Here is a 26609-nt window from a genome sequence, read left to right as displayed (position 1 = left end):
GGGGCAGAACCGGAGGCTCAGGGGGGGTTTGGGGGGTCGGTGCTGCAGGAAGGGCCGGGGGGGGGAGACCCCCAGAGCCCAGCTGGGGGTACACCTGGGGGGGGGGAGAGGGATTGGAGGGGGTTTGGGGGGGATTTGAGGGGGGTTGGGGGGGGTTTGAGGGGATTGGGGGGGATTTGGGGGGGATTTGGGGGGGATTTGAGGGGGTTTCGGGGAGTTTGGGGAGATTTGAGGGGGTTTGGGGGGATTGGGGGGATTGGGGGGGGAATTTGAGGGGGTTTGGGGGAATTTGGGGGGGATTTGAGGGGGTTTGGGGGGGATTTGGAGGGGTTAGGGGGGGTTTGGGGGGATTGGGGGGGATTTGGGGGGATTTGAGGGGGTTTGGGGGAGTTTGGGGGAGATTTGAGGGGGTTTGGGGGGATTTGGGGGGGATTTGAGGGGTTTGGGGGGGTGTGGGGGGGATTTAAGGGGGTTTGGGGGGGATTTGAGGGGGGGTGTGGGGGGGATTTAAGGGGGTTTGGGGGGGGATTTGAGGGGTGTGTGGGGGGATTTGAGGGGGTTTGGGGGGGGATTTTGGGGGCTTTGGGGGGGTCACAAGGGGGTTTGGGGTGAATTGGGGGGGATTTGAGGGGGTTTGGGGGGGATTTGAGGGGATTTAAGGGGGTTGAAGGGGCATTTTGGGTGCTTTGGGGGGTCACAGGGGGGGTTGGGGGAGATTTGAAGGGGTTTGGGGGGGATTTGAGGGGGTTTGGGGGGATTTGGAGGAGATTTGAGGGGTATTTTGGGGGCTTTGGGGGGGGTCACAAGGAGGGTTTGGGAGGATTTGGGGGGGATTTGAGGGGGATTTTGGGGGCTTTGGGGGGGTCACAGGGAGGGTTTGGGGGGAATTGGGGGAGGTTGGAGGGGATTTGAGGGGGTTTGGGAGAATTTGAGGGGGATTTGAGGGGGTTTGGGGGGGTCACAGAAGGGGTTTGGGGTCCCAAGGCTGTTTTTGGGGCTCCCAGGTGTATTTTGGGGTGTTTTTTGAGGGTCCCAGGGGTGTTTTGGGGGTTCCTAGGTGTATTTTGGGGTAGTTTTTGGGGTTCCCAGGGGTATTTTTGGGGGTCCCAGGGGTGTTTTGGACTGTTTTTGGGGGTCCTGGGGCAGATTTTGGGGGTCCCAAGGCTGTTTTTGGGGTTCCCAGGTGTATTTTGAGGTGTTTTTGGGGCTCCCAGGTGTGTTTTGGGTTGTTTTTGGGGGTCCTGGGGCAGATTTGAGGGTCCCAGGGTTGTTTGTTGGGCTCCCAGGAGTGTTTTGGGCTGTTTTTGAGGGTCTTGGGGTGTTTTTTGGTGCTCCCAGGTGTGTTTTGGGGTGTTTTGGGGGCTCCCAGGTGTATTTTGGGCTGGTTTGGGGGTTCCCAGGAGTGTTTTGGGCTGTTTTTGGGGGTCCTGAGGCAGATTTTGGGGGGTCCCAAGGCTGGTTTTGGGGCTCCCAGAGGTGTTTTGGGGTGTTTTTGAGGGTCCTGAGGCAGATTTTGGGGGTCCCAAGGCTGTTTTTGGGGCTCCCAGGGGTGTTTTGGGGTGTTTTTGAGGGTCCCAAGGCTGTTTTTGAGGGTCCCAAGGCTGTTTTTGGGGCTCCCAGGGGTGTTTGGGGCTGTTTTTGGGGCTCCCAGGTGTGTTTTGGGCTGGTTTTGGGGCTCCCAGGGGTGTTTTGGGGTGGTTTTGGGGGTCCCACCTGCAGCAGGTCCCCGCAGGCGGCCGCCAGGAGCCCCCTCTGGCTGAATTCCAGGGCAGCAGCTCCCGCTGGGCCCCCCCATTCCTGCAGGATCCCGAAATTCCGGAGGTCGAAGATCCGGATCTTCCGGTCCAGCCCCGACGTGGCCATGAGCCTGAGGGGGGGGAGACCCCAAAATCCATCCCAATCCCCCCAAAATCCATCCAAATCCCCCAAAATCCATCCAAATCCCCCCAAAATCCATCCAAATCCCCCCAAAATTCATCAGAGACACCTCAAATCCATCCAAATCCCCCCAAAATCCATCCAAATCCCCCCAAAATCCATCAAAATTCCCTCAAAAATCCATCCAAATCCCCCAAAATCCATCAAAATTCCCTCAAAATCCATCCAAATCCCCCCCAAAATCCATCCAAATCCCCCCAAAATCCATCAGAGACCCCTCAAATCCATCCAAATCCCCCCAAAATCCATCCAAATCCCCCAAAAATCGATCCAAATACCCCCAAAATCCATCCAAATTCCCCCAAATCCCTTGGGAACCCCCCAAAATTCATCAGAGACCCCAAAATCCATCCAAATCCCCCCAAAATCCAACCAAATCCCCCCAAAATCCATCCAAATCCCCCCAAAATTCATCAGAGACACCTCAAATCCATCCAAATCCCCCCAAAATCCATCCAAATCCCCCCAAAATCCATCAAAATTCCCTCAAAATCCATCCAAATCCCCCCAAAAATCATCAAAATTCCCTCAAAATCCATCCAAATCCCCCCAAAATCCAACCAAATCCCCCCCAAAATCATCCAAATCCCCCCAAAATCCAACCAAATCCCCCAAAATCCATCCAAATCCCCCCCAAATCCATCCAAATGCCCCCAAAATCGATCAAATCCCCCCAAAATCCCTTGGGAACCCCCCAAAATTCATCAGAGACCCCAAAATCGATCCAAATCCCCCCAAAATCCATCAAAATCCACACAAAATCCCTCCAAATCCCCCCAAAATCCCTTGGGAACCCCCCAAAATCCATCCAAATCCCCCAAAATCCATCCAAATCCCCCAAAATCCGGGGGATTGTCCCAGGTCCAGCAGGGAACCCCCAAATCCGTCTGAATCCAAAAAAATCCCTAAAAATCCCCCCCAAAATCCATCCCAAATCCCCCCAAAAATCCCAGGGGATTGTCCCAGAGCCAGCAGGGAACCCGAAAGTCTGTCAGAATCCCCCCAAAATCCATCAAAATCCCTCCAAATCCATCAGAGATCCCTCAAATCCCTCAAAATCCTCCCCAAATCCACCAGAATCCTCCCAAAATCCCACAAAATCCCCCCAAAAATCCCGGGGGATTGTCCCAGATCCAGCAGGGAACCTCCAAATCCATCAGAATCCAAAAAAATCCCTCAAAATCCCTCAAAATCCCCCCCAAATCCATCAAAGATCCCCCAAAATCCATCAAAATCCCCCCCAAATCCATCAGAGATCCCTCAAATCCCTTAAAATCCCCTCAAAATCCCCCCAAAATCCATCAAAATTCCCCCAAAATCCACACAAAATCCCTCCAAATCCCCCCAGAATCCCCTCAAAATCCCTCAGAATCCCCCCAAAATCCATCCAAATCCCCCAAAATCCATCCAAATCCCCCCCAAAATCCCGGGGAATTGTCCCAGATCCACCAGGAAACCCCCAAATCCATCAGAATCCCCTCAAAATCCCCCCAAAATCCCTCAGGAACCCCCTAAAATCTCTCAAATCCCCCCAAATCCCTCAGGGACCCCCCAGATCCCTCAGGAACTTCCCAAAATCCCTCAGGAATCCCCTTAAATCCCTCAAAATCCCCCCCAAATCCCTCAAAATCCCTCAAAAATCCCCCAAAACCCCTCAGGGACCCCCCAAATCTCTCAGGAACTTCCCAAAATCCCTCAGGAGTCCCCTTAAATCCCTCAAAATCCCCCCCAAATCCCTCAAAAATCCCTCAAAATCCCCCCAAAATCCATCAGAGATCTCTCAAATCCATCAGGACCTTCCCAAAATCCCTCAAAATCCCCCCCAAATCCCTCAAAAATCCCCCCAAAATCCCTCAAGAACGTCCCAAAATCCCTCAGGAACTTCCCAAAATCCCTCAGGAATCCCCTTAAATCCCTCAAAATCCCCCCAAATCCCTCAGGGGACCCCCCAAATCCCTCAGGAACTTCCCAAAATCCCTCAGGAGTCCCCTTAAATCCCTCAAAATCCCCCCAAATCCCTCAAAAATCCCCCTCAAATCCTCAAAATCCCTCAAAAATCCCTCAAAATCCCCACCAAATCCCTCAAAAATCCCCCAAAATCCATCAGAGATCCCTCAAATCCATCAGGAACTTCCCAAAATCCTCAGGAATCCCCTTAAATCCCTTAAAATTCCCCCCAAATCCCTCAAAATCCCCCAAAATCCCTCAAAATCCCCCCAAATCCCTCAGGAATCCCTTAAATCCCTTAAAATTCCCCCAAATCCCTCAAAAATCCCCCCATAATCCCTCAAAATCCCCCAAATCCCTCAGGAATCCCTTAAATCCCTTAAAATTCCCCCCAAATCCCTCAAGAACGTCCCAAAATCCCTCAGGAACTTCCCAAAATCCCTCAGGAATCCCCTTAAATCCCTCAAAATCCCCCCAAATCCCTCAGGGACCCCCCAAATCCCTCAGGAACTTCCCAAAATCCCTCAGGAGTCCCCTTAAATCCCTCAAAATCCCCCCCAAATCCCTCAAAAATCCCCCTCAAATCCCTCAAAATCCCTCAAAAATCCCTCAAAATCCCCACCAAATCCCTCAAAAATCCCCCCAAAATCCATCAGAGATCCCTCAAATCCATCAGGAACTTCCCAAAATCCCTCAGGAATCCCCTTAAATCCCTTAAAAATTCCCCCCAAATCCCTCAAAAATCCCCCAAAATCCCTCAAAATCCCCCCAAATCCCTCAGGAATCCCCTTAAATCCCTCAAAATTCCCCCAAATCCCTCAAAAATCCCCCAAAATCCCTCAAATCCCCCCAAAATCCCTCAAAAATCCCCCCAAAATCCATCAGAGATCTCTCAAATCCATCAGGACCTTCCCAAAATCCCTCAAAATCCCCCCCAAATCTCTCAGGAACTTCCCAAAATCCCTCAGGAGTCCCTTAAATCCCCCCCAAATCCCTCAAAATCCTCAGGGACCCCCCAAAATCCCCCTCAAATCCCTCAAAATCCCTCAAAATCCCCCCAAAACCCCTCAGGGACCCCCCAAATCTCTCAGGAACTTCCCAAAATCCCTCAGGAGTCCCCTTAAATCCCTCAAAATCCCCCCCAAATCCCTCAAAAATCCCCCCAAAATCCCTCAAGAACGTCCCAAAATCCCTCAGGAACTTCCCAAAATCCCTCAGGAATCCCCTTAAATCCCTCAAAAATCCCCCCCAAATCCCTCAGGGACCCCCCAAAATCCCTCAAAAATCCCTCAAAATCCCTCAAAAATCCTCAAAATCCCCACCAAATCCCTCAAAAATCCCCCCAAAATCCATCAGAGATCCCTCAAATCCATCAGGAACTTCCAAAATCCCTCAGGAATCGCCCTTAAATCCCTTAAAATTCCCCCCAAATCCCTCAAAAATCCCCCCAAAATCCCTCAAAATCCCCCCAAATCCCTCAGGAATCCCTTAAATCCCTCAAAATCCCCCCCAAATCCCTCAGGGACCCCCCCAAAATCCCTCAAAAATCCCTCAAAATCCCCTTAAATCCCTCAAAATCCCCCCCAAATCCCTCAAAATCCCTCAGGGACCCCTAAAATCCCCCTCAAATCCCCCCAAATCCCTCAAAAATCCCCCCAAAATCCCTCAAGAACGTCCCAAAATCCCTCAGGAACTTCCCAAAATCCCTCAGGAATCCCCTTAAATCTCTCAAAATCCCCCCAAATCCCTCAAAAATCCCCTCAAATCCCTCAAAATCCCTCAAAAATCCCTCAAAATCCCCACCAAATCCCTCAAAAATCCCCCCAAAATCCATCAGAGATCCCTCAAATCCATCAGGAACTTCCCAAAATCCCTCAGGAATCCCCTTAAATCCCTTAAAATTCCCCCCAAATCCCTCAAAAATCCCCCCAAAATCCCTCAAAATCCCCCCAAATCCCTCAGGAATCCCCTTAAATCCCTTAAAATTCCCCCCAAATCCCTCAAGAACGTCCCAAAATCCCTCAGGAACTTCCCAAAATCCCTCAGGAATCCCCTTAAATCCCTCAAAATCCCCCCAAATCCCTCAGGGACCCCCCAAATCCCTCAGGAACTTCCAAAATCCCTCAGGAGTCCCCTTAAATCCCTCAAAATCCCCCCAAATCCCTCAAAATCCCCCTCAAATCCTCAAAATCCCTCAAAAATCCTCAAAATCCCCACCAAATCCCTCAAAAATCCCCCCAAAATCCATCAGAGATCCCTCAAATCCATCAGGAACTTCCCAAAATCCCTCAGGAATCCCCTTAAATCCCTTAAAATTCCCCCCCAAATCCCTCAAAAATCCCCCCAAAATCCCTCAAAATCCCCCAAATCCCTCAGGAATCCCCTTAAATCCTCAAAATTCCCCAAATCCCTCAAAAATCCCCCCAAAATCCCTCAAAATCCCCCCAAAATCCCTCAAAAATCCCCCCAAAATCCATCAGAGATCTCTCAAATCCATCAGGACCTTCCCAAAATCCCTCAAAATCCCCCCCAAATCTCTCAGGAACTTCCCAAAATCCCTCAGGAGTCCCCTTAAATCCCCCCCAAATCCCTCAAAATCCCTCAGGGACCCCCCCAAAATCCCCCTCAAATCCCTCAAAATCCCTCAAAAATCCCCCAAAACCCCTCAGGGACCCCCCAAATCTCTCAGGAACTTCCCAAAATCCCTCAGGAGTCCCCTTAAATCCCTCAAAATCCCCCCCAAATCCCTCAAAAATCCCCCCAAAATCCCTCAAGAACGTCCCAAAATCCCTCAGGAACTTCCCAAAATCCCTCAGGAATCCCCTTAAATCCCTCAAAATCCCCCCCAAATCCCTCAGGGACCCCCAAAATCCCTCAAAATCCCTCAAAATCCCTCAAAAATCCCTCAAAATCCCCACCAAATCCCTCAAAAATCCCCCCAAAATCCATCAGAGATCCCTCAAATCCATCAGGAACTTCCCAAAATCCCTCAGGAATCCCCTTAAATCCCTTAAAATTCCCCCCAAATCCCTCAAAAATCCCCCCAAAATCCCTCAAAATCCCCCCAAATCCCTCAGGAATCCCCTTAAATCCCTCAAAATCCCCCCCAAATCCCTCAGGGACCCCCCAAAATCCCTCAAAAATCCCTCAAAATCCCCTTAAATCCCTCAAAATCCCCCCCAAATCCCTCAAAATCCCTCAGGGACCCCCCAAAATCCCCCTCAAATCCCTCAAAATCCCCCCCCAAATCCCTCAGGGACCCCCCCAAAATCCCTCAAAATCCCTCAGGGACCCCCCAAATCCCCCTCAAATCCCCCCAAATCCCTCAAAAATCCCCAAAATCCCCCCAAAATCCCTCAAAATCCCTCAAAAATCCCCCAAAATCCCCCCAAATCCCGGGAAATCCCAGGAAATGCCCGGAAGTGCGGGGTACCTTCCGGAATGTTCCACGGCCAGGGCCCGGACGGCCCCTCTGTGGGCCAGGATCCGACTGACGGGCTCGGCAACGTTGGGGCTCCACAGGGGAAACCGTTCCTGGGGGGGAAAAGCGGGATTGGGGGCGAGGGAACCCCAAAATTCCAGCAGGGAAACCCCCAAAAATCCAGCGGGAAACCCCCAAAATCCCTTAAGAATCTCCCAAAATGCAACAGGAACCCCAAATCCATCGGGGAAACCCCCCAAAATTCCATCAGAAACCCCCCCAGAATCCATCAGGAGGCCCCAAAATTCATCAGGAAACCCCAAAATTCCATTGGGAACCCCCCAAAATTCCATCAGGAAACCCCAAAATCCATCGGGAAACCCCAAATTCCAGCGGGAAACCCCCAAAATTCCAGCGGGAACCCCAAAATTCCATCGGGAAACCCCAAAATTCCATCAGGAAACCCCAGATTTCCTCGGGAATCCCCCAAAATTCCAGCAGGAACCCCCCAAATCCCTTAAGAATTTCCCAAATTCCACCAGAAGCCCCCAAATTCCATCAGGAATCCCCCAAATTCCAGCAGGAACCCCGCAAAATTCAATTAAAACCCCCTCAAAATTCAATTAACCTCCCCCAAAATTCAATTAAAATCCCCCCAAAACCCACCAGGAACCCCCAAATTTCCTCAGGAACCCCCAAAAATCCATCGGAATCCCCAAAATTCCCCCAGAAACCCCCTAAAATTCAATTAAAATCCCCCCAAAACCCATCAGGAACCCCAAAATTTCCTCAGGAACCCCCAAAATTTCCTCAGGAACCCCCAAAAATCCATCGGGAATCCCCAAAATTCCCCCAGAAACCCCCTAAAATTCAATTAAAAATCCCTTAAATCCCACCAGGAACCCCCAAATTTCCTCAGGAACCCCCAAAAATCCATCGGGAATCCCCAAAATTCCCCCAGAAACCCCCTAAAATTCAATTAAAACCCCCCAAAACCCATCAGGAACCCCCAAATTTCCTCAGGAACCCCCAAAAATCCATCGGGAATCCCCAAAATTCCCCCAGAAACCCCCTAAAATTCAATTAAAATCCCCCCAAAACCCATCAGGAACCCCCAAATTTCCTCAGGAACCCCCAAAAATCCATCAGGAATCCCCAAAATTCCCCCAGAAACCCCCTAAAATTCAATTAAAATCCCCCCAAAACCCACCAGGAACCCCCAAATTTCCTCAGGAACCCCCAAAAATCCATCGGGAATCCCCAAAATTCCCCCAGAAACCCCCTAAAATTCAATTAAAATCCCCCCAAAACCCATCAGGAACCCCCAAATTTCCTCAGGAACCCCCAAAAATCCATCGGGAATCCCCAAAATTCCCCCAGAAACCCCCTAAAAATTCAATTAAAATCCCCCCAAAACCCATCAGGAACCCCCAAATTTCCTCAGGAACCCCAAAAAATCCATCGGGAATCCCCAAAATTCCCCAGAAACCCCCTAAAATTCAATTAAAATCCCCCCAAAACCCATCAGGAACCCCCAAATTTCCTCAGGAACCCCCAAAAATCCATCGGGAATCCCCAAAATTCCCCCAGAAACCCCCTAAAATTCAATAAAATCCCCCCAAAACCCATCAGGAACCCCCAAATTTCCTCAGGAACCCCCAAAAATCCATCGGGAATCCCCAAAATTCCCCCAGAAACCCCCTAAAATTCAATTAAAATCCCCCCAAAACCCACCAGGAACCCCCAAATTTCCTCAGGAACCCCCAAAAATCCATCGGGAATCCCCAAAATTCCCCCAGAAACCCCCTAAAATTCAATTAAAATCCCCCCAAAACCCATCAGGAACCCCCAAAATTTCCTCAGGAACCCCCAAAAATCCATCGGGAATCCCCAAAATTCCCCCAGAAACCCCCTAAAATTCAATTAAAATCCCCCCAAAACCCATCAGGAACCCCCAAATTTCCTCAGGAACCCCCAAAAATCCATCGGGAATCCCCAAAATTCCCCCAGAAACCCCCTAAAATTCAATTAAAATCCCCCCAAAACCCATCAGGAACCCCCAAATTTCCTCAGGAACCCCCAAAAATCCATCGGGAATCCCCAAAATTCCCCCAGAAACCCCCTAAAATTCAATTAAAATCCCCCCAAAACCCACCAGGAACCCCCAAATTTCCTCAGGAACCCCCAAAAATCCATCGGGAACCCCCCCCAAAATTCAACTAAAATCCCCCCAAATCCCATCAGGAACCCCCCAATTTCCTCAGGACGCCCCCAAATCCCGGGAATTCCCCCCAAATCCCGGGAATCCCCCCCGTATCCCGGGAATTCCCGACCGTTGGGGTGTCCCAGGTGGACGAGGGCGTTGTGGGGATTTTGGGCCATCACGGCCAAGCGGCCGCAGCGGGGCCGGAGCGTGGACACCTCCTTCCCCACCGACACGTCCAGGAACTGCAGCAGCCCCAGCTCGCTCTGGGGAGAAAACAGGGGAAAACGGGAAAAAACGGGGAAAAAACGGTGAAAAAATGGGAAAAAACGGTGAAAAAATGGGAAAAAACGGACCAAAAATGGGAGAAAATGGGTCAAGAGTGGGGGCACCTCTTTCTCTAGGGACATGTCCAGGGATTGGAGCAGCCCCAGCTCGCTCTGGGGAGAAAACAGGGGAAAACGGGAAAAAACGGGGAAAAAATGGGGAAAAAAATGGGAAAATTGACCAAAAATGGGAGAAAATGGGTCAGAAATGGGTCAAGAGTGGGGGACACCTCCTTCTCTAGGGACATGTCCAGGAACTGCAGCAGCCCCAGCTCGCTCTGGGGAAAAAACAGGGGAAAAAACAGGGGAAAATGGGAAAAAACGGGGAAAAACGGGGAAAAAATGGGAAAAAACGGTAAAAAAATGGGGAAAATGGACCAAAAATGGGAGAAAATGGGTCAGAAATGGGTCAAAAATGGGCCAAGAGTGGGGGCACCTCCTTCCCTATGGATACATCCAGGAACTGCAGCAGCCCCAGCTGGCTCTGGGGAAAAAACAGGGGAAAATGGGAAAAAACGGGGGAAAAACGGGAAAAAACGGGGAAAAATTGACCAAAAATGGGAAAAATTGACCAAAAATGGGAGAAAATGGGTCAAGAGTGGGGGCAACTCCTTCCCCACGGACACGTCCAGGAACTGCAGCAGCCCAGCTCGCTCTGGGGAGAAAACAGGGGAAAACGGGAAAAAACGGGGAAAAAACGGGAAAAAAATGGGGAAAAAATGGGGAAAATGGACCAAAAATGGGAGAAAATGGGTCAAAAATGGGTCAAGAGTGGGGGGCACCTCCTTCTCTAGGGACATGTCCAGGAACTGCAGCAGCCCCAGCTCGCTCTGGGGAAAAAACAGGGGAAAAAAACAGGGGAAAACGGAAAAAACGGCAAAAAAATGGGAAAAAACGGTGAAAAAATGGGGAAAATTGGCCAAAAATTGGAGAAAATGGACCAAAAATGGGCCAAGAGTGGGGACACCTCTTTCTCTAGGGACATGTCCAGGGATTGGAGCAATCCCAGTTCGTTCTGGGGAGAAAACAGGGGAAAACGGGAAAAAACGGGGAAAAACGGGGAAAAAATGGGAAAAAATGGGAAAAAATGGGAAAAAAATGGGGAAAAATGGGAAAAACGGACCAAAAATGGGAGAAAATGGACCAAAAATGGCCAAGAGTGGGGGCACCTCCTTCTCTAGGGACATGTCCAGGGATTGGAGCAATCCCAGCTCGCTCTGGGGAAAGAACAGGGGAAAACGGGAAAAAATGGGGAAAAAACGGTGAAAAAATGGGAAAAAATGGGAAAAAATGGGAGAAAATGGGGAAAATTGGACCAAAAATGGGAGAAAATGGGTCAAAAATGGGCCAAGAGTGGGGGCACCTCCTTCTCTAGGGACATGTCCAGGGATTGGAGCAATCCCAGCTCGCTCTGGGGACAAAACAGGGGAAAACGGGAAAAAACGGGGAAAAACGGTGAAAAATTGACCAAAAATGGGGAAAATTGACCAAAAATGGGAGAAAATGGGTCAAAAATGGGTCAAGAGTGGGGACACCTCCTTCTCTAGGGACATGTCCAGGGATTGGAGCAATCCCAGCTCGCTCTGGGGACAAAACAGGGGAAAACGGGAAAAAACGGGGAAAAACGGGGAAAAAATGGGAAAAAACGGTGAAAAATGGGAAAAATTGACCAAAAATGGGAGAAAATGGACCAAAAATGGGCCAAGAGTGGGGGCACCTCTTTCTCTAGGGACATGTCCAGGGATTGGAGCAATCCCAGCTCGCTCTGGGGAGAAAACAGGGGAAAACGGGAAAAAACAGGGGAAAAACGGCGAAAAAATGGGAAAAAACGGTGAAAAAATGGGAAAAAACGGTGAAAAAATGGGGAAAATTGGCCAAAAATGGGAGAAAATGGGTCAGAAATGGGTCAAAAATGACCCTAATTGGCCAAGAATGATCAAAATTGGCCTCCAATGAACAAAATTGGCCCAAACTGGCCAAAAATATTCAGAAGTGGCCAAAATTGGCCGAAATGGGTTAAAAATGATCAAAAGTGGTCAATGACAAATATTGACCAAAAAATGAGGGAAATTGGGGAAAAATGAGGGAAATTGGGTAAAAAATGAGGGAAGTTGGGTGAAAGACACAAATTGGGTCAAAAATGACAGAAATGAGTAATAAAATAGGGGAAATTGGATAAAAAAAAGATGGAAATTGGTTAAAAATTACAGAAATTGGGTAAAAAATTATGGAAATTGCATAAAAGTAACAAAAATTGGCCAAAAAATGAGGGAAAGTGGGTAAAAAATGAGGGAAGTTGGTAAAAAAATTGATGGAAATTGAGTAAAGAATGATGAAAATTAGGTAAAAAGTGATGAAAATTCGCTAAAAAATGATGGAAATTGGGTAAAAAATAAGGGAAATTGGGTGAAAATTATGGAAATTGGGTAAAAATTGATGGAAACTGGGGTAAAAAATGAGGGAAATTGGGTAAAAAATGAGGGAAATTGGGTAAAAATTGATAGAAATTGGGTAAGAAATGAGAGAAATTGGGTAAAAATGAGGAAAATCGGGTAAAAAATGACGGGAATTGGGTAAAAAATGATGGATATGGCCCAAAAATTGAAGGAAAATGATAAAAATTGACTTAAATTGCCTAAAAAATGACAGAAATTGGGTAAAAAATGACAGAAATTGGGTAAAAAATGAGGGGAATTGGCCAAAAAATAACCAAAATTAGGTAAAAAATTACAAATATTGACCCAAAAAATTATGGAAATTGGGTAAAAAGTTATGGAAATTGGATAAAAATCGAATGAAATTGGGTAAAAATTGGCCAAAATTGGATAAAAAATGACGAATATTGACCAAAAAAATGTCCAAAATGGGCTAAAAAATGAGGGAAATTGGGTAAAAAATGAGGGAAATTGGGTAAAAAATGAGGGAAATTGGGTAAAAAATGATGGAAATTGGGTAAAAAATGATGGAAATTGGGTAAAAAATGAGGGAAATTGGTTAAAAAATGACAAATATTGACCAAAATACCCAGAAATTGGCCAAAAATTACTGAATTTGGGTAAAAAATGACAAATATTGACCAAAAAATGATGGAAATTGGGTAAAAAATGAAGGAAATTGGCCCAAAAATGACCAAAATTGAGTAAAAAATGACAACTATTGACCCAAAACTGGGGGAAATTGAGTAAAAAATGACAAATATTGACCAAAAAATGATGGAAATTGGGTAAAAAATTGAGGAAAATTGGCTAAAAAATGACAAATATTGACCAAAAAATGATGGAAATTGGGTAAAAAATGAAGGAAATTGGCCCAAAAATGACCAAAATTGAGTAAAAAATGACAAATATTGACCAAAAAATGAGGGAAATTGGGGAAAAAATGACAACTATTGACCCAAAACTGGGGGAAATTGGGTAGAAAAGGGTGGGAATTGGGTGTGGGGGGCGACTCACGGCGGTGACGAGCAGGAAGTGGAAGGGCAGGAACTGGAGGCGCAGAATTCCCGGGAATTTGGGGAGCACGTGGAGCTCCAGCCCCTGGGAGTCGTAGACGTGGAGCCAGCGGCGCTGGGCCACCGCCAGCAGGGACTCACTGTGCAGCCACCTGGGGGAAAATGGGAAAAGGGGATTTTAGGGGGAAAAATGGGATTTTATGGGGGTTTGGGGGGAAAAAAATGGGGATTTTAGGGGGAAAAATGGGGGGTTTAGGGAAAAAAAATGGGGATTTTAGGAGGAAAAATGGGGATTTTAGGGGAAAAAATGGGGATTTTAGGGAAAAAAATGGGGATTTTAGGGGGAAAAATGGGGATTTTAGGGGAAAAAATGGGGATTTTAGGGGGAAAAATGCGGATTTTAGGGGGAAAAATGGGGATTTTAGGGGGAAAAATGGGGATTTTAGGGGGAAAATGGGGATTTTAGGGGGAAAAATGGGGATTTTAGGGGAAAAATGGGCCACCGCCAGCAGGGACTCACTGTGCAGCCACCTGGGGGAAAATGGGGAAAAGGGGATTTTAGAGGGAAAAATGGGATTTTATGGGGGTTTAGGGGGGAAAAATGGGGATTTTATGGGGGTTTAGGGGGAAAAAAATGGGGATTTTAGGGGGAAAAATGGGGATTTTAGGGGGAAAAATGGGGATTTTAGGGGGAAAATGGGATTTTAGGGGGAAAAATGGGGATTTTAGGGGGGAAAATGGGATTTTAGGGGGAAAAATGGGGGGTTTAGGAGAAAATATGGGGATTTTAGGGGGAAAATGGGGATTTTAGGGGGATTTTAGATGAAAAAATGGGGATTTTAGGGGGGGAAATGGGGATTTTAGGGGGAAAAATGGGCCACCGCCAGCAGGGACTCACTGTGCAGCCACCTGGGGGAAAAATGGGGAAAAGGGGATTTTAGGGGGAAAAATGGGATTTTATGGGGGTTTAGGGGGGAAAAATGGGGATTTTAGGGGGAAAATGGGGATTTTAGGGAGAAAAATGAGGATTTTAGGGGGAAAAATGGGGGGTTTAGGAGAAAATATGGGGATTTTAGGGGAAAAAAATGGGAATTTTAAGGGAAAAATGGGGATTTTAGGGGAAAAATGGGGATTTTAGGAGGAAAAATGGGGATTTTAGGGGGAAAAATGGGGATTTTAGGGGAAAAAATGGGGATTTTAGGGGAAAAAATGAGGATTTTCGGGGGAAAAATGGGGATTTTAGGGGGAAAAATGGGGATTTTAGAAGGAAAAATGGGGGTTTAATGGGGAAAAAAATGGGGATTTTAGGGGTAAAAATGGGAAAAACTGGGATTTTGGGAGGGTTTGGGGGGAAAAATGGGGATTTTAGGGGGAAAAATGGGGATTTTAGGGGGAAAAAATGGGGATTTTATGACCAGAAATGGGGGTTTAATGGGAAAAAATATGAGAATTTTAGAAGGGAAAATGGGGGATTAGGAAGAAAAAATGGGGATTTTAGGGGAAAAAATGGGAATTTTAGGAGGAAAAATGAGGATTTTATGGAGAACTAAGATTTTATGACCAAAAATACGAGGTTTTAGAAGGAAAAATGAGGATTTTAAGAGAAAAAATGGGGATTTTAGGGGAAAAAATGAGGATTTTCGGGGGAAAAATGGGGATTTTAGAGGAAAAAATGGGGGGGGTTATGGGAAAAAAATAGGGATTTTAGGGGAAAAAAGGGGGATTTTGGGACCAAAAAAGGGGGTTTGGGGCCCAAATCCAGCCCCCAGTGCCTCCCAGTCCCTCCCAGTGCCCCCCATTCCCCTCCCAGTCTCCTCCCAGTGCCTCCCAGTGCCCCCCAATCTACTCCCAGTCTCTCCCACTCCCATCCCAGTCCCTTCCCAGTGCTCCCCATTCCCCTCCCAGTCCCCTCCCAGTCCCCTCCCAGTCCCCCCCAATCCCCTCCCAGTCCCTCCCAGTGCCCCCCAGTCCCTCCCAGTCCCTCCCAATCCCCTCCCAGTCCCTCCCAGTCCCTCCCAATCCCCTCCCAGTCCCTCCCAGTCCCCTCCCAGTCCCTCCCAGTCCCCTCCCAGTCCCTCCCAGTCCCTCCCAGCCCCTCCCAGTGCTCCCAGTGTATCTCAGTGCCCCCTCCCAGTCCCTCCCAGTGCCTCCCAGTGCTCCCAGTCCCACGTGAGGTCGTTGATGGTCTCCAGGACGTTGAACTCGCTCAGGAGCCTCTTGGAGTTCCAGTCCAGGGCGGCCACGTGGCCCCTCTGACCCCCCAGCAGCAGGTACCTGTGGGGTGGGGGAACTGGGAGGGACTGGGAGGGACTGGGAGAGACTGGGAGGCACTGGGAGGGACTGGGAGGGGATTGGGAGGCACTGGGAGGGACTGGGAGGGACTGGGAGGGACTGGGATGGGAGTGGGAGGGGATTGGGAGGGACTGGGTGGGAACTGGGAGGGACTGGGAGGGAATTGGGGGGCACTGGGAGGGACTGGGAGGGACTGGGAGGGAATTGGGGGGCACTGGGAGGGACTGGGAGGGACTGGGAGCCCCAGTCCAGGGCGGCCACGTGGCCCCTCTGACCCCCCAGCAGCAGGTACCTGTGGGGTGGGAGGGACTGGGAGGGACTGGGAGGGGACTGGGAGAGACTGGGAGGGGATTGGGAGGGACTGGGAGGCACTGGGAGGGGATTGGGAGGGACTGGGAGGGACTGGGAGGGACTGGGAGGGAATTGGGGGGCACTGGGAGGGACTGGGAGGGACTGGGAGGGTATTGGGAGGGACTAGGAGGCACTGGGAGGGGATTGGGAGGCACTGGGAGGGGATTGGGAGGCACTGGGAGGGACTGGGAGGGACTGGGAGGCACTGGGAGGGGATTGGGAGGCACTGGGAGGGACTGGGAGGGGATTGGGAGGGACTGGGAGGGACTGGGTGGGAACTGGGAAGGACTGGGAGGGAACTGGGAGGGGATTGGGAGGGACTGGGAAGGACTGGGTGGGAACTGGGAGGGACTGGGAAGGGACTGGGAGGGACTGGGAGGGGACTGGGAGGGACTGGGAGGGACTGGGAGGCACTGGGAGGCACTGGGAGGGACTGGGGGGGTTTGAGGGGGTTTTGGGGGGTCCCGGCAGCTCAGGGGGGGCACTGGGGGTGATACTGCTCTATACTGGTCTATACTGGTTTATACTGGTCTATACTGGTCTATACTGGTTTATACTGGTCTATACTGGTCTATACTGGTTTATACTGGTCTATACTGGTTTAGACTGGTCTATACTGGTTTAGACTGGTCTACACTGGTCTATACTGCTCTATATTGGTTTACACTGGTTTATACTGGTCTATACTGGTCTATACTGGTCTACACTGGTCTATACTGGTCTACACTGGTTTATACTGGTTTATACTGGTCTATACTAGTCTACACTGGTTTATACTGGTCTATACTGGCCTATACTGGTCTACACTGGTCTACACTGGTCTACACTGGTCCGTACTGGTCTGTACTGGTGTCACTGACCTGCCATTCCGGGTATAATCCACCCTGTAGGGCCCGAACTGCTCCAGGCGCAGCTCAAAGTGCTGGGGGGGGACCCAAAAACGACCTTTTTCACCCCAAAAAAATCCCTTTTCCCCCAAAAAATCCCTTTTCCCCCCCAAAAAATCCCTTTTCCCCCCCAAAAAAATCCCTTTTTTCCCAAAAAAAAACCCCTTTTTCCCCAAAAGATTCCCCCAAATTTCCCTTTTCCTCCCTCAAAAATTCCCCCTCAAAATTCCCTTTCTCCACCACCAAAATTCCAGCTTTTCCCCCAAACCCCCTTCCCACTCCCCCAAATGTCCCTTTATTCCCCCCCAATCCCATTTTTCCCTCCCAAATCCCATTTTCCCCCCAAATCCCTGATTTCCCCTCCCAAATCCCATTTTCCCCTCCCAAATCCCATTTTCCCCCCCAAAATCCCATCTTTCCCCCTCCCATTCCCATTTTCCCCCCAAATCCCATTTCCCCCCAAAATCCCATTTCCCCCCCCAAATCCCTGCTTTTCCCAACCCCATTTTTCCCTCTCCAATCCCATTTTCCCCCCCCAAAATCCCATTTCCTCCCCCAAATCCCATTTTCCCCTCAAAAATCCCTGATTTCCCCCCCAAAATTCCATTTCCCCCCCCCAAATCCCATTTTCCCCACCCCAAATCCCATTTTCCCCCCCCAAATCCCCATTTCCCCCCCCAAATCCCATTTTTCCTGCCCCATTCCCATTTTTCCCTCTCCAATCCCATTTTCCCCCCCCAAATCCCAGTTTTCCCCCCCAAATCCCCATTTTCCCCCCCCAAATCCCCTTTTTGCCCCCCAAATCCCCCATTTCCCCCCCCAAATCCCATTTCCCCCCCCCAAATCCCCCTTTTTCCCCCCAAATCCCATTTTTCCCCCATCCCATTTTCCCCCGAAATCCCATTTTCCCCCCCCCAAATCCCCATTTTCCCCCAATCCCATTTTCCCCCCCAAATCCCATTTTCCCCCCCAAATCCCATTTCCCCCCCCAAATCCCATTTTCCCTCCCAAATCCCATTTTCCCCCCCAAAACCCCCTTTTTCCCCCCCAAATCCCATTTTTCCCGCCCCATTCCCATTTTTCCCCCCAAATCCCATTTTTCCCCCCCAAATCCCATTTTTCCCCCCCAAATCCCATTTTTTTCCCCCCCCAAATCCCCATTTTTCCCCCCCAAATCCCATTTTTTTCCCCCCCAAATCCCCATTTTTCCCCCAATCCCATTTTCCCTCCCAAATCCCATTTTCCCCCCCAAAACCCCCTTTTTCCCCCTCAAATCCCATTTTTCCCGCCCATTCCCATTTTTCCCCCCCAAATCCCATTTTTCCCCCCCAAATCCCATTATCCCCCCCAAATCCCATTTCCCCCCCAAATCCCATCTTTCCCCCTCCCATTCCCATTTTTCCCAATCCCATTTTTCCCTCTCCAATCCCATTTTTCCCCCCCAAATCCCATTCTTTCCCCCCCAAATCCCATTTCCCCCCCCCAAATCCCCATTTTTCCCCCCCAAATCCCATTTTTCCCGCCCCATTCCCATTTTCCCCTCCCCATTCCCAGTTTTCCCACCTTGCTGGCAGCGGCCACGTCCACGGCCTCGGCGATTTCCCGCTGGGAGATGCTCGTGGGGTCCTGCCCTGGGTCCGGCTCCAGGAACCTACAGGGGGATTTGGGATCAGCCCCAGGGATTTGGGATCATCCTGATTGATTTTGGGATCATCCACAGGGATTTGGGATCATCCAGAGGGATTTGGGATCATCCTGATTGATTTTGGGATCATCCAGAGGGATTTGGGATCATCCCCAGGGATTTGGGATCATCCCCAGGGATTTGGGATCATCCACTGGGATTTGGGATCAGCCCCAGGGATTTGGGATCATCCAGAGAGATTTGGGATCATCCCCAGGGATTTGGGATCAGCCCCAGGGATTTGGGATCAGCCCCAGGGATTTGGGATCATCCCCAGGGATTTGGGATCATCCCCAGGGATTTGGGATCAGCCCCAGGGATTTGGGATCATCCTGATTGATTTTGGGATCATCCAGAGGGATTTGGGATCATCCCCAGGGATTTGGGATCATCCCAATGGATTTTGGGATCAGCCCCAGGGATTTGGGATCATCCTGATTGATTTTGGGATCATCCTGATTGATTTTGGGATCATCCACAGGGATTTGGGATCATCCCCAGGGATTTGGGATCATCCTGATTGATTTTGGGATCATCCTGATTGATTTTGGGATCATCCAGAGGGATTTGGGATCAGCCCCAGGGATTTGGGATCAGCCCCAGGGATTTGGGATCATCCCCAGGGATTTGGGATCAGCCCCAGGGATTTGGGATCAGCCCCAGGGATTGGGGATCATCCACAGGGATTTGGGATCATCCCAATGGATTTTGGGATCATCCCCAGGGATTTGGGATCATCCACTGGGATTTGGGATCATCCACAGGGATTTGGGATCAGCCCCAGGGATTTGGGATCAGCCCCAGGGATTTGGGATCATCCTGATTGATTTTGGGATCATCCCCAGGGATTTGGGATCATCCCCAGAGATTTGGGATCATCCAGAGGGATTTGGGATCAGCCCCAGGGATTTGGGATCATCCTAATTGATTTTGGGACCAACCCCAGGGATTTGGGATCATCCCCAGGGATTTGGGATCATCCAGAGAGATTTGGGATCAACCCCAGGGATTTGGGATCAGCCCCAGGGATTTGGGATCAGCCCCAGGGATTTGGGATCATCCTGATTGATTTTGGGATCATCCCCAGGGATTTGGGATCATCCCCAGAGATTTGGGATCATCCAGAGGGATTTGGGATCAGCCCCAGGGATTTGGGATCATCCTGATTGATTTTGGGACCAACCCCAGGGATTTGGGATCATCCCCAGGGATTTGGGATCATCCAGAGAGATTTGGGATCAACCCCAGGGATTTGGGATCAGCCCCAGGGATTTGGGATCATCCCAATGGATTTTGGGATCAGCCCCAGGGATTTGGGATCATCCTGATTGATTTTGGGATCATCCCCAGGGATTTGGGATCATCCCCAGGGATTTGGGATCATCCAGAGGGATTTGGGATCATCCCCAGGGATTTGGGATCATCCTGATTGATTTTGGGATCATCCAGAGGGATTTGGGATCAGCCCCAGGGATTTGGGATCATCCCCAGGGATTTGGGATCAACCTCAGGGATTTGGGATCAGCCCCAGGGATTTGGGATCATCCCCAGGGATTTGGAATCATCCCCAGGGATTTGGGATCATCCAGAGGGATTTGGGATCATCCCCAGGGATTTGGGATCATCCCCAGGGATTTGGGACCATCCAGAGGGATTTGGGATCAGCCCCAAGGATTTGGGATCATCCACAGGGATTTGGGATCATCCAGAGGGATTTGGGATCATCCCAATGGATTTTGGGATCAGCCCCAGGGATTTGGGATCATCCTGATTGATTTTGGGATCATCCAGAGGGATTTGGGATCAGCCCCAGGGATTTGGGATCATCCCCAGGGATTTGGGATCAGCCCCAGGGATTTGGGGTGGTTTTTGAGGCATTTTGGGAGTGTTTTGGGGTATTTTGGTGGGTGTTTTGGGGTATTTTTGGGGGGTGTTTCAGGGTATTTTTGGGGGGGTGTTTTGGGGTATTTTGGTGGGTGTTTTGGGGTATTTTGGGGGGTGTTTTGGGGTATTTTTGGGGTAGTTTTGAGATATTTTGGGGGGTATTTTTGGGGGTGTTTGGGGGTATTTTTGGGGTAGTTTCGAGGTATTTTGGGGGTAGTTTTGGGGTATTTTTTTGGGTGTTTTAGGGTATTTTTTGGGGTATTTTGGGGGTGTTTTGGGGCATTTTTTGGTTTTTTTGGGGGTATTTTTGGGGGTAGTTTCGAGGTATTTTTGGCGGTGTTTGGGGGGTACTTTTGGGGGTGTTTTGAGGTACTTTTGGGGGTGTTTTGAGGTATTTTTTTGTGGTTTTTTGGGGGGTCTTTGGGGGTATTTTTGGGGGTCTTTTGGGGTATTTTGGGGGGTGTTTGGGGGTATTTTGGGGGGTGTTTTGGGGGATTTTTGAGGGTAGTTTCGAGGTATTTTTGGGGGTGTTTTGGGGTATTTTTGGAGGTGTTTTGGGGGGTGTTTTGGGGTATTTCTGGGCGTGTTTTGGGGGGTGTCTCACCCCGGCTCCTCGGGCAGGAGGGGTTCCCATCGAGCCGCTTTTTCCGCCGCCTCCTTTTCCCGCTTTTCCAAGTTTTTCAGGTGCCAGCGGAGCCGGGGGGCCACGGGGCGGGGCTGGGGGGGGGAAAAACGGGGGGGGGGTCACCCCAAAATACCCCTCTGGGACCCCAAAAACATCCCCAAGATCCCCCCAAAACCCCCCAAATCCCCCCAACCCCCACCCCGGGACCCCCTAAACCCCCTCTGTGACCCCCAAACCCCCCCAACTCCCACCCCAGGACCCCTCAGACCCCCCAAACCTCCCTCAATTCACCCCCCAAACCCCCTCTGTGACCCCCAAACCCCCCCAAAATCCCCTCGGGACCCCCCAAACCCCCCTCGATTCACCTCCAACCCCCCCCAGAATCCCCCAAATTCTGCCTCAAACCCCCCCCCCGTGACCCCCAAACTCCCTCAATTCTCCCCCAATCCCCCCAAAAAACCCCCAAACCCCCTCTGTGACCCCCGACCCCCCCAAAAATCCCCTCGGGACCCCCCAAACCCCCCTCAATTCACCTCCAACCCCCCCCAGAATCCCCCAAATTCTGCCTCAAACCCCCCCTGTGACCCCCAAACCCCCTCAATTCCCCCTCAACCCCCTCCCAAACCCCCCAAACCCCCTCTGTGACCCCCAAACACCCCCAAAATCCCTTTGGGACCCCCCAAACCCCCCTCAATTCACCTCCAACCCCCTCCCAGGACCCCCCAACCCCCCCAAATTTGCCTCAACCCCCCCCCCCGTGACCCCCAAACCCCCTCAATTCTCCCCCAATCCCCCCAAAAAAACCCCAAACCCCCCCCGTGACCCCCAATCCCCCCAAAATCCCCTCGGGACCCCCCAAACCCCCCTCGGTTCACCCTCAACCCCCCCAAAATCCCCCTCAACCCCCTCCCCGTGACCCCCAAACCCCCTCAATTCCCCCCCAGTCCCCCCAAAAAACACCCAAACCCCCTCTGTGACCCCCAAACCCCCCCAAAATCCTCTCGAGACCCCCCAAACCCCCCTCAATTCTCCCCCAACCCCCCCCCCCAGGACCCTCCAACCCCCCCAAAATCCCCCTCAACCCCCCCATGACCCCCCAACCCCCTCAATTCCCCCTCAACCCCCTCCCAAACCCCCCCAAATCCCCCTTGTGACCCCCTCAACCCCTCTCAAACCCTTCTGTGACCCCCCCAACGCCGCCCCAAACTCTGTGACCCCCCAGTTTCCCCCCAAAACCCCCCAAAAAAAACCCTCCGAGACCCTCAACACCCCCCCCCCCCCCCTTTTACCGCCTTTTCCGCCGCTCCCCTCAGGAATCGCTTCACTCTGGGCCTCGGCACCGGGGCGGGCCCGGGAAAGGGGTCCGTGCGCTGCGGGAAAACAGGGAATGAGAGCGGGAAAGGCCCCGGGACCCCCCGAAATCCTCCCCCCGGGGACCCCCAAACTTACCCCGGACACGCCGCCGCCCGCCATCGCCACCACATGAAGCCGCCGCCGCCACTTCCGGGCGCGGAGCCAATCAGCGCAAAGGGAGGGCAGGGCGCGGCCAATCAGAGCGAAGCGGCGCCGGGGGGGCGCTGAGGGCGCGGGCGCCATTTTGGGTGAGGGCAAAGCGCGCGTTGAGTGAATGCGGGCGCCATGTTGGGTGTGGGCGGCGCCATTTTGGGGAAGGGCGGGAAAAGAGGTGTGGGCGGCGCCATGTTTGTTGAGGGCGGATGAAGCCGGCGAGGGCGCCGCCATGTTTGTTGAGGGCAAATGGGGGTGCGGCGGTTTTGGGATTCCCCCCCCGAAATTTTGGGGACGAATTTGGAGATCCCCCCAACTTTAGGAGACCTCTCAGGTTTTGGGGATACCCCCCTCCCAATTTTGAGCCTCCTTTAAATTTGGGACACCCCCCCACACACAAATTTTGGGGCGGTTTCGCCTATTTTTGGCATCCCCCCTAAATTTGGGACCCCCCCTCCCACTTTTGGGGACCCTCCCAAATTTGGGGGGGATTCCCCTCCCATTTTTAGCCCCCTCTTCCCCCCAAAATTTTGGGGACTTCCATTTTTTGAGACCTCCCCAAATTTTGGGGCCAATTCCCTCATTTTCGGGACCCCCCCCACCAAATTTTGGGGACTTCCCTCCCACTTTTGAATCCCCCCAATTTTTGGGGCCAATCCCCCCCTTTTCGGGAGCCTCCCAAAATTTAGGGCCCCTTTTCAATCCCCCCCCAAATTTTGGGGCCAATCCCCCCCTTTTTCATTCCCACAAAAACCTCATTTTATTCCTAAAAAACCCACAAAAACTCCCTTTTATCCCCCAAAATCACCTCGATTCCCAAAACCTCGTTTCCTCCCCAAAAACCACTCCCAAAAAACCCCCCAAAAACCATTCCCAAATCCCATCTTTCCCAAAAACACCCCACTTTCATTCCCCAAATTTTCCGATTATCCCCCAAAAATCCCCTTTTTCTCCCCCAAAAATCCACTTTTTCTCCCCAAAATCCCCCCGTTTCCAAGGCAACGGACACTTTTCTTTCCGAAATCCTCTTTTATTGGCCCAAATTCCGGCTCCTCTCCCGGAATTCCTCATTTTTTCTTGGACACTCCCACGGTTCTCCCGCGCCGCCCCGTCGTCTTCGTGTGCTGGCCCCGCACGCGCAGCCTGGGGGGGAAACCAGTTCAGCCCAGTCCATCCCAGTTCAGCCCAGTGCTACCAGTCCATCCCAGTGCTCCCAGTCCATCCCAGTTCAGCCCAGTCCATCCCAGTTCAGCCCAGTTCCTCCCAGTCCATCCCAGTTCAGCCCAGTCCATCCCAGTGTTCCCAGTCCCTCCCAGTCCATTCCAGTGCTCTCAGTCTGTTCCAGTCCCTCCCAGTGCTCCCAGTTCATCGCAGTCCATCCCAGTCCCTTCCAGTCCAACCCAGTTCCTCCCAGTCCCTCCCAGTGCTCCCAGTCCATCCCAATCTCTCCCAGTTCATCCCAGTCCCTCCTAGTTCATTTCAGTCACCCCCAGTCCCTCCCACTGCTCCCAGTCCATCCCAATCCCTCCCAGTTCCCCCAGTTCATCCCAGTGCTCCCAGTCCATCCCCGTCCCTCCCAATTCATCCCAGTCCATCCCAGTGCTCCCAGTCTATCCCAGTGCCACAGTCCATCCCAGTCCATCCTAGTCCATCCCAGTGCTCCCAGTCTATCCCAGTCCCTCCCAATTCATCCCAGTCCACCCCAGTGTTCCCAGTCCATCCCCCTGTTCCCAGTTCATCCCAGTTCATTTCAGTCACTTCCACTCCCTCCCAGTGCTCCCAGTCCCTCCCAGTCCATCCCAGTCCCTCCCACTGCTCCCAGTCCATCCCAGTTCCTCCCAGTCCATCCCAGTTCCTCCCAGTCCATCCCAGTTCCTCCCAGTCCACTTTCTCGACTATATTCCAGGTGTCTCCCAGGTGCATTCTCTGTCTCCCAGGTGTCTCCCAGGTGTCTCCCAGGTGTGTTCCAGGTGTCTCCCACATCTCCCAGGTGTATTCCCTGTCTCCCAGGTGTGTCCCAGGTGTGTCCCAGGTAACTCTCCTCACCCCCAGAAGTGCCTGAGCCCTCGGTGTGCCCCCTGTCCCAGGTGTATTCCCTGTATCCCAGGTATATCCCACATCTCCCAGGTGTATTCCCTGTCTCCCAGGTGTCTCCCAGGTGTCTCCCAGGTGTGTCCCAGGTGAGTCTCACCCCCAGAAGTGCCTGAGCCCTCGGTGTGCCCCCTGTCCCAGCTGTCTCCCAGGTGTACCCCACATCTCCCAGGTGTATTCCCTATCTCCCAGGTGCATTCCCTGTCTCCCAGGTGTGTCCCAGGTATATTCCCTGTCTCCCAGGTAACTCTCCTCACCCCCAGAAGTGCCTGAGCCCTCGGTGCGCCCGGATCTTCTTGAGCCTCTCCAGGTCCTCGCGCAGTTTGTTGTCCAGCCCGTTGGCCAACACCTGGCACGGGGAGGGGACACCTCAGGGGCCACCTCAGGGCCACCTGGGGCAGGCGGGGACACCCCTGGGGCGGGGAGGGGACGCCCACCTGGGAGTATTTGCCGTCCTTGACGTCCTTCTGCCGGTTCAGGAACCAGTCTGGGATCTTGTACTGCCGAGGGTTCTGCATGATGGTGATCACCCGCTCCACCTGGGGGACAAAACACCCCAAAATCAGACCAAAACTGCCCCAAATCCACCCAAAAACCAGCCTGGGATCTTGTACTGCCGAGGGTTCTGCATGATGGTGATCACTCGTTCCACCTGGGGGATAAAACACCCCAAATCAGACCAAAACTGCCCCAAATCCACCCAAAAACCAGTCTGGGATCTTGTACTGCCGAGGGTTCTGCATGATGGGGATCACCCGCTCCACCTGGGGGATAAATCAGCCCAAAATCCACCCAAATCCACCCAAAAACCAGCCTGGGATCTTGTACTGGCGAGGGTTCTGCATGATGGTGATCACCCGCTCCACCTGGGGGATAAAACACCCCAAAATCAGACCAAATCCACCCAAAAACAGCTCCAAAAACCAGGATGGGGATCACTTGTTCTACCTGGGGGACAAATCAGCCCAAAAACGGCCCCACCCAAAAGCAGCTCCAAACTCCCCTAAACCCTTCCAAAAACGACTCCAAATCACCAGAAGTGTCCCCAGCCCCCCAAATCCTCCCAAAAACCACCCCAACCCCCCCCAAAAGTGTCCCAAACCCCCTAAAAAGTGCTTCCCGACCTCGTCCTCGGTGAGCTCTCCCGCCCTCTTGGTGAGGTCGATGTCGGCCTTGCGCAGCACCACGTGGGCGTAGCGGCGCCCCACGCCCTGCCGGGGCACAAAGGGGGGGTCAGGGGGGGTCCCCCATGTCCCCAGAGCCCCCCTGGCATCCCCAAGATCACCCATCCCAAACAGAGCCCTCCCCGAGCTCAGCCAATCAGAGTCGCCCTCCGGTGATTTTGGGGGCCCGTGGGAGCTTTGGGAGCCCTGGATGGGGGTTTTTGGGTTTCCCTGAGCTTTGGGAGCCCCGGATAGGCATTTTTGGGTGGTTCCCCCCTCCCCCGCAGCCCACGGACCCCCCCAAACGCCCCCAGCCCCGGGGGGCCCCCCAACGGCCCTCAGCCAATCCCGAAGCGCCCGCGCCGCCCGCGCCCAATCCCAGCGCGCCGCGTTGATGACTCATCAGTCGCCGGGCAGACGCAGCGGCAAAAGGGCCTCGATTTTGCGCTCAGCCAATCAGAGCGCGCCGCGCTGATGACTCATCAGTCGCCGGGCAGACGCAGCGGCAAAAGGGCCTCGATTTTGCGCTCAGCCAATCAGAGCGCGCCGCGCTGATGACTCATCAGTCGCCGGGCAGACGCGCCGCCAAAGGCGCCCCAAATTTCGCTTTCAGCCAATGAGAGCGCGCCCCAACCCCCCCAAAAAGGCCCCGGCCGGGTGGTTTTTGGGGTGCGGGCACCTTGATGGCGGTGATGGCGAAGGCGATCTTGCGGCGCCCGTCGATGTTGGTGTTGAGCACCCGCAGGATGTGCTGGAACTTCTCGGGGATCACCAGCGACTGCGGGGACACGGGGGGTGGCACCGGGTCACCCCCGGCCCGGGGACACCCCGGGGACACCC

The 26609-nt window shown here is 52.0% G+C and overlaps 2 protein-coding genes across 2 annotated transcripts; both read right to left on the bottom strand.

The window, feature by feature from the left end:
* Nucleotides 1–1713: 1713 nt before the first annotated feature.
* Nucleotides 1714–22801, bottom strand: LOC127465492 (WD repeat-containing protein 46-like; the record flags this gene model as incomplete). Its single annotated transcript, XM_051776001.1, has 10 exons — nt 22459–22801; nt 22299–22379; nt 20989–21101; nt 18380–18467; nt 16790–16851; nt 15456–15560; nt 13288–13438; nt 9640–9775; nt 7377–7419; nt 1714–1867 (listed from the first exon to the last, which is right to left on the bottom strand). Coding segments are annotated over exons 1-10 (1224 nt in total), but the record flags the coding sequence as incomplete, so codon positions are not given.
* A 723-nt stretch (nt 22802–23524) lies between these two features.
* Nucleotides 23525–26604, bottom strand: RPS18 (ribosomal protein S18; the record flags this gene model as incomplete). The annotated part of the gene is made up of 5 exons (XM_051776002.1): nt 23525–23658; nt 24864–24955; nt 25044–25145; nt 25731–25817; nt 26449–26604. Coding segments are annotated over 5 exons (513 nt in total), but the record flags the coding sequence as incomplete, so codon positions are not given.
* Nucleotides 26605–26609: the final 5 nt, after the last annotated feature.

The sequence above is a fragment of the Manacus candei genome, unplaced genomic scaffold (genome assembly GCF_025592945.1).
Source record: "Manacus candei isolate 608988 ecotype Guabito, Panama unplaced genomic scaffold, ASM2559294v1 h1tg000410l, whole genome shotgun sequence".
In the NCBI taxonomy this organism is placed as follows: domain Eukaryota; kingdom Metazoa; phylum Chordata; class Aves; order Passeriformes; family Pipridae; genus Manacus; species Manacus candei.
This window is presented reverse-complemented; position numbering and strand designations above follow the sequence as displayed.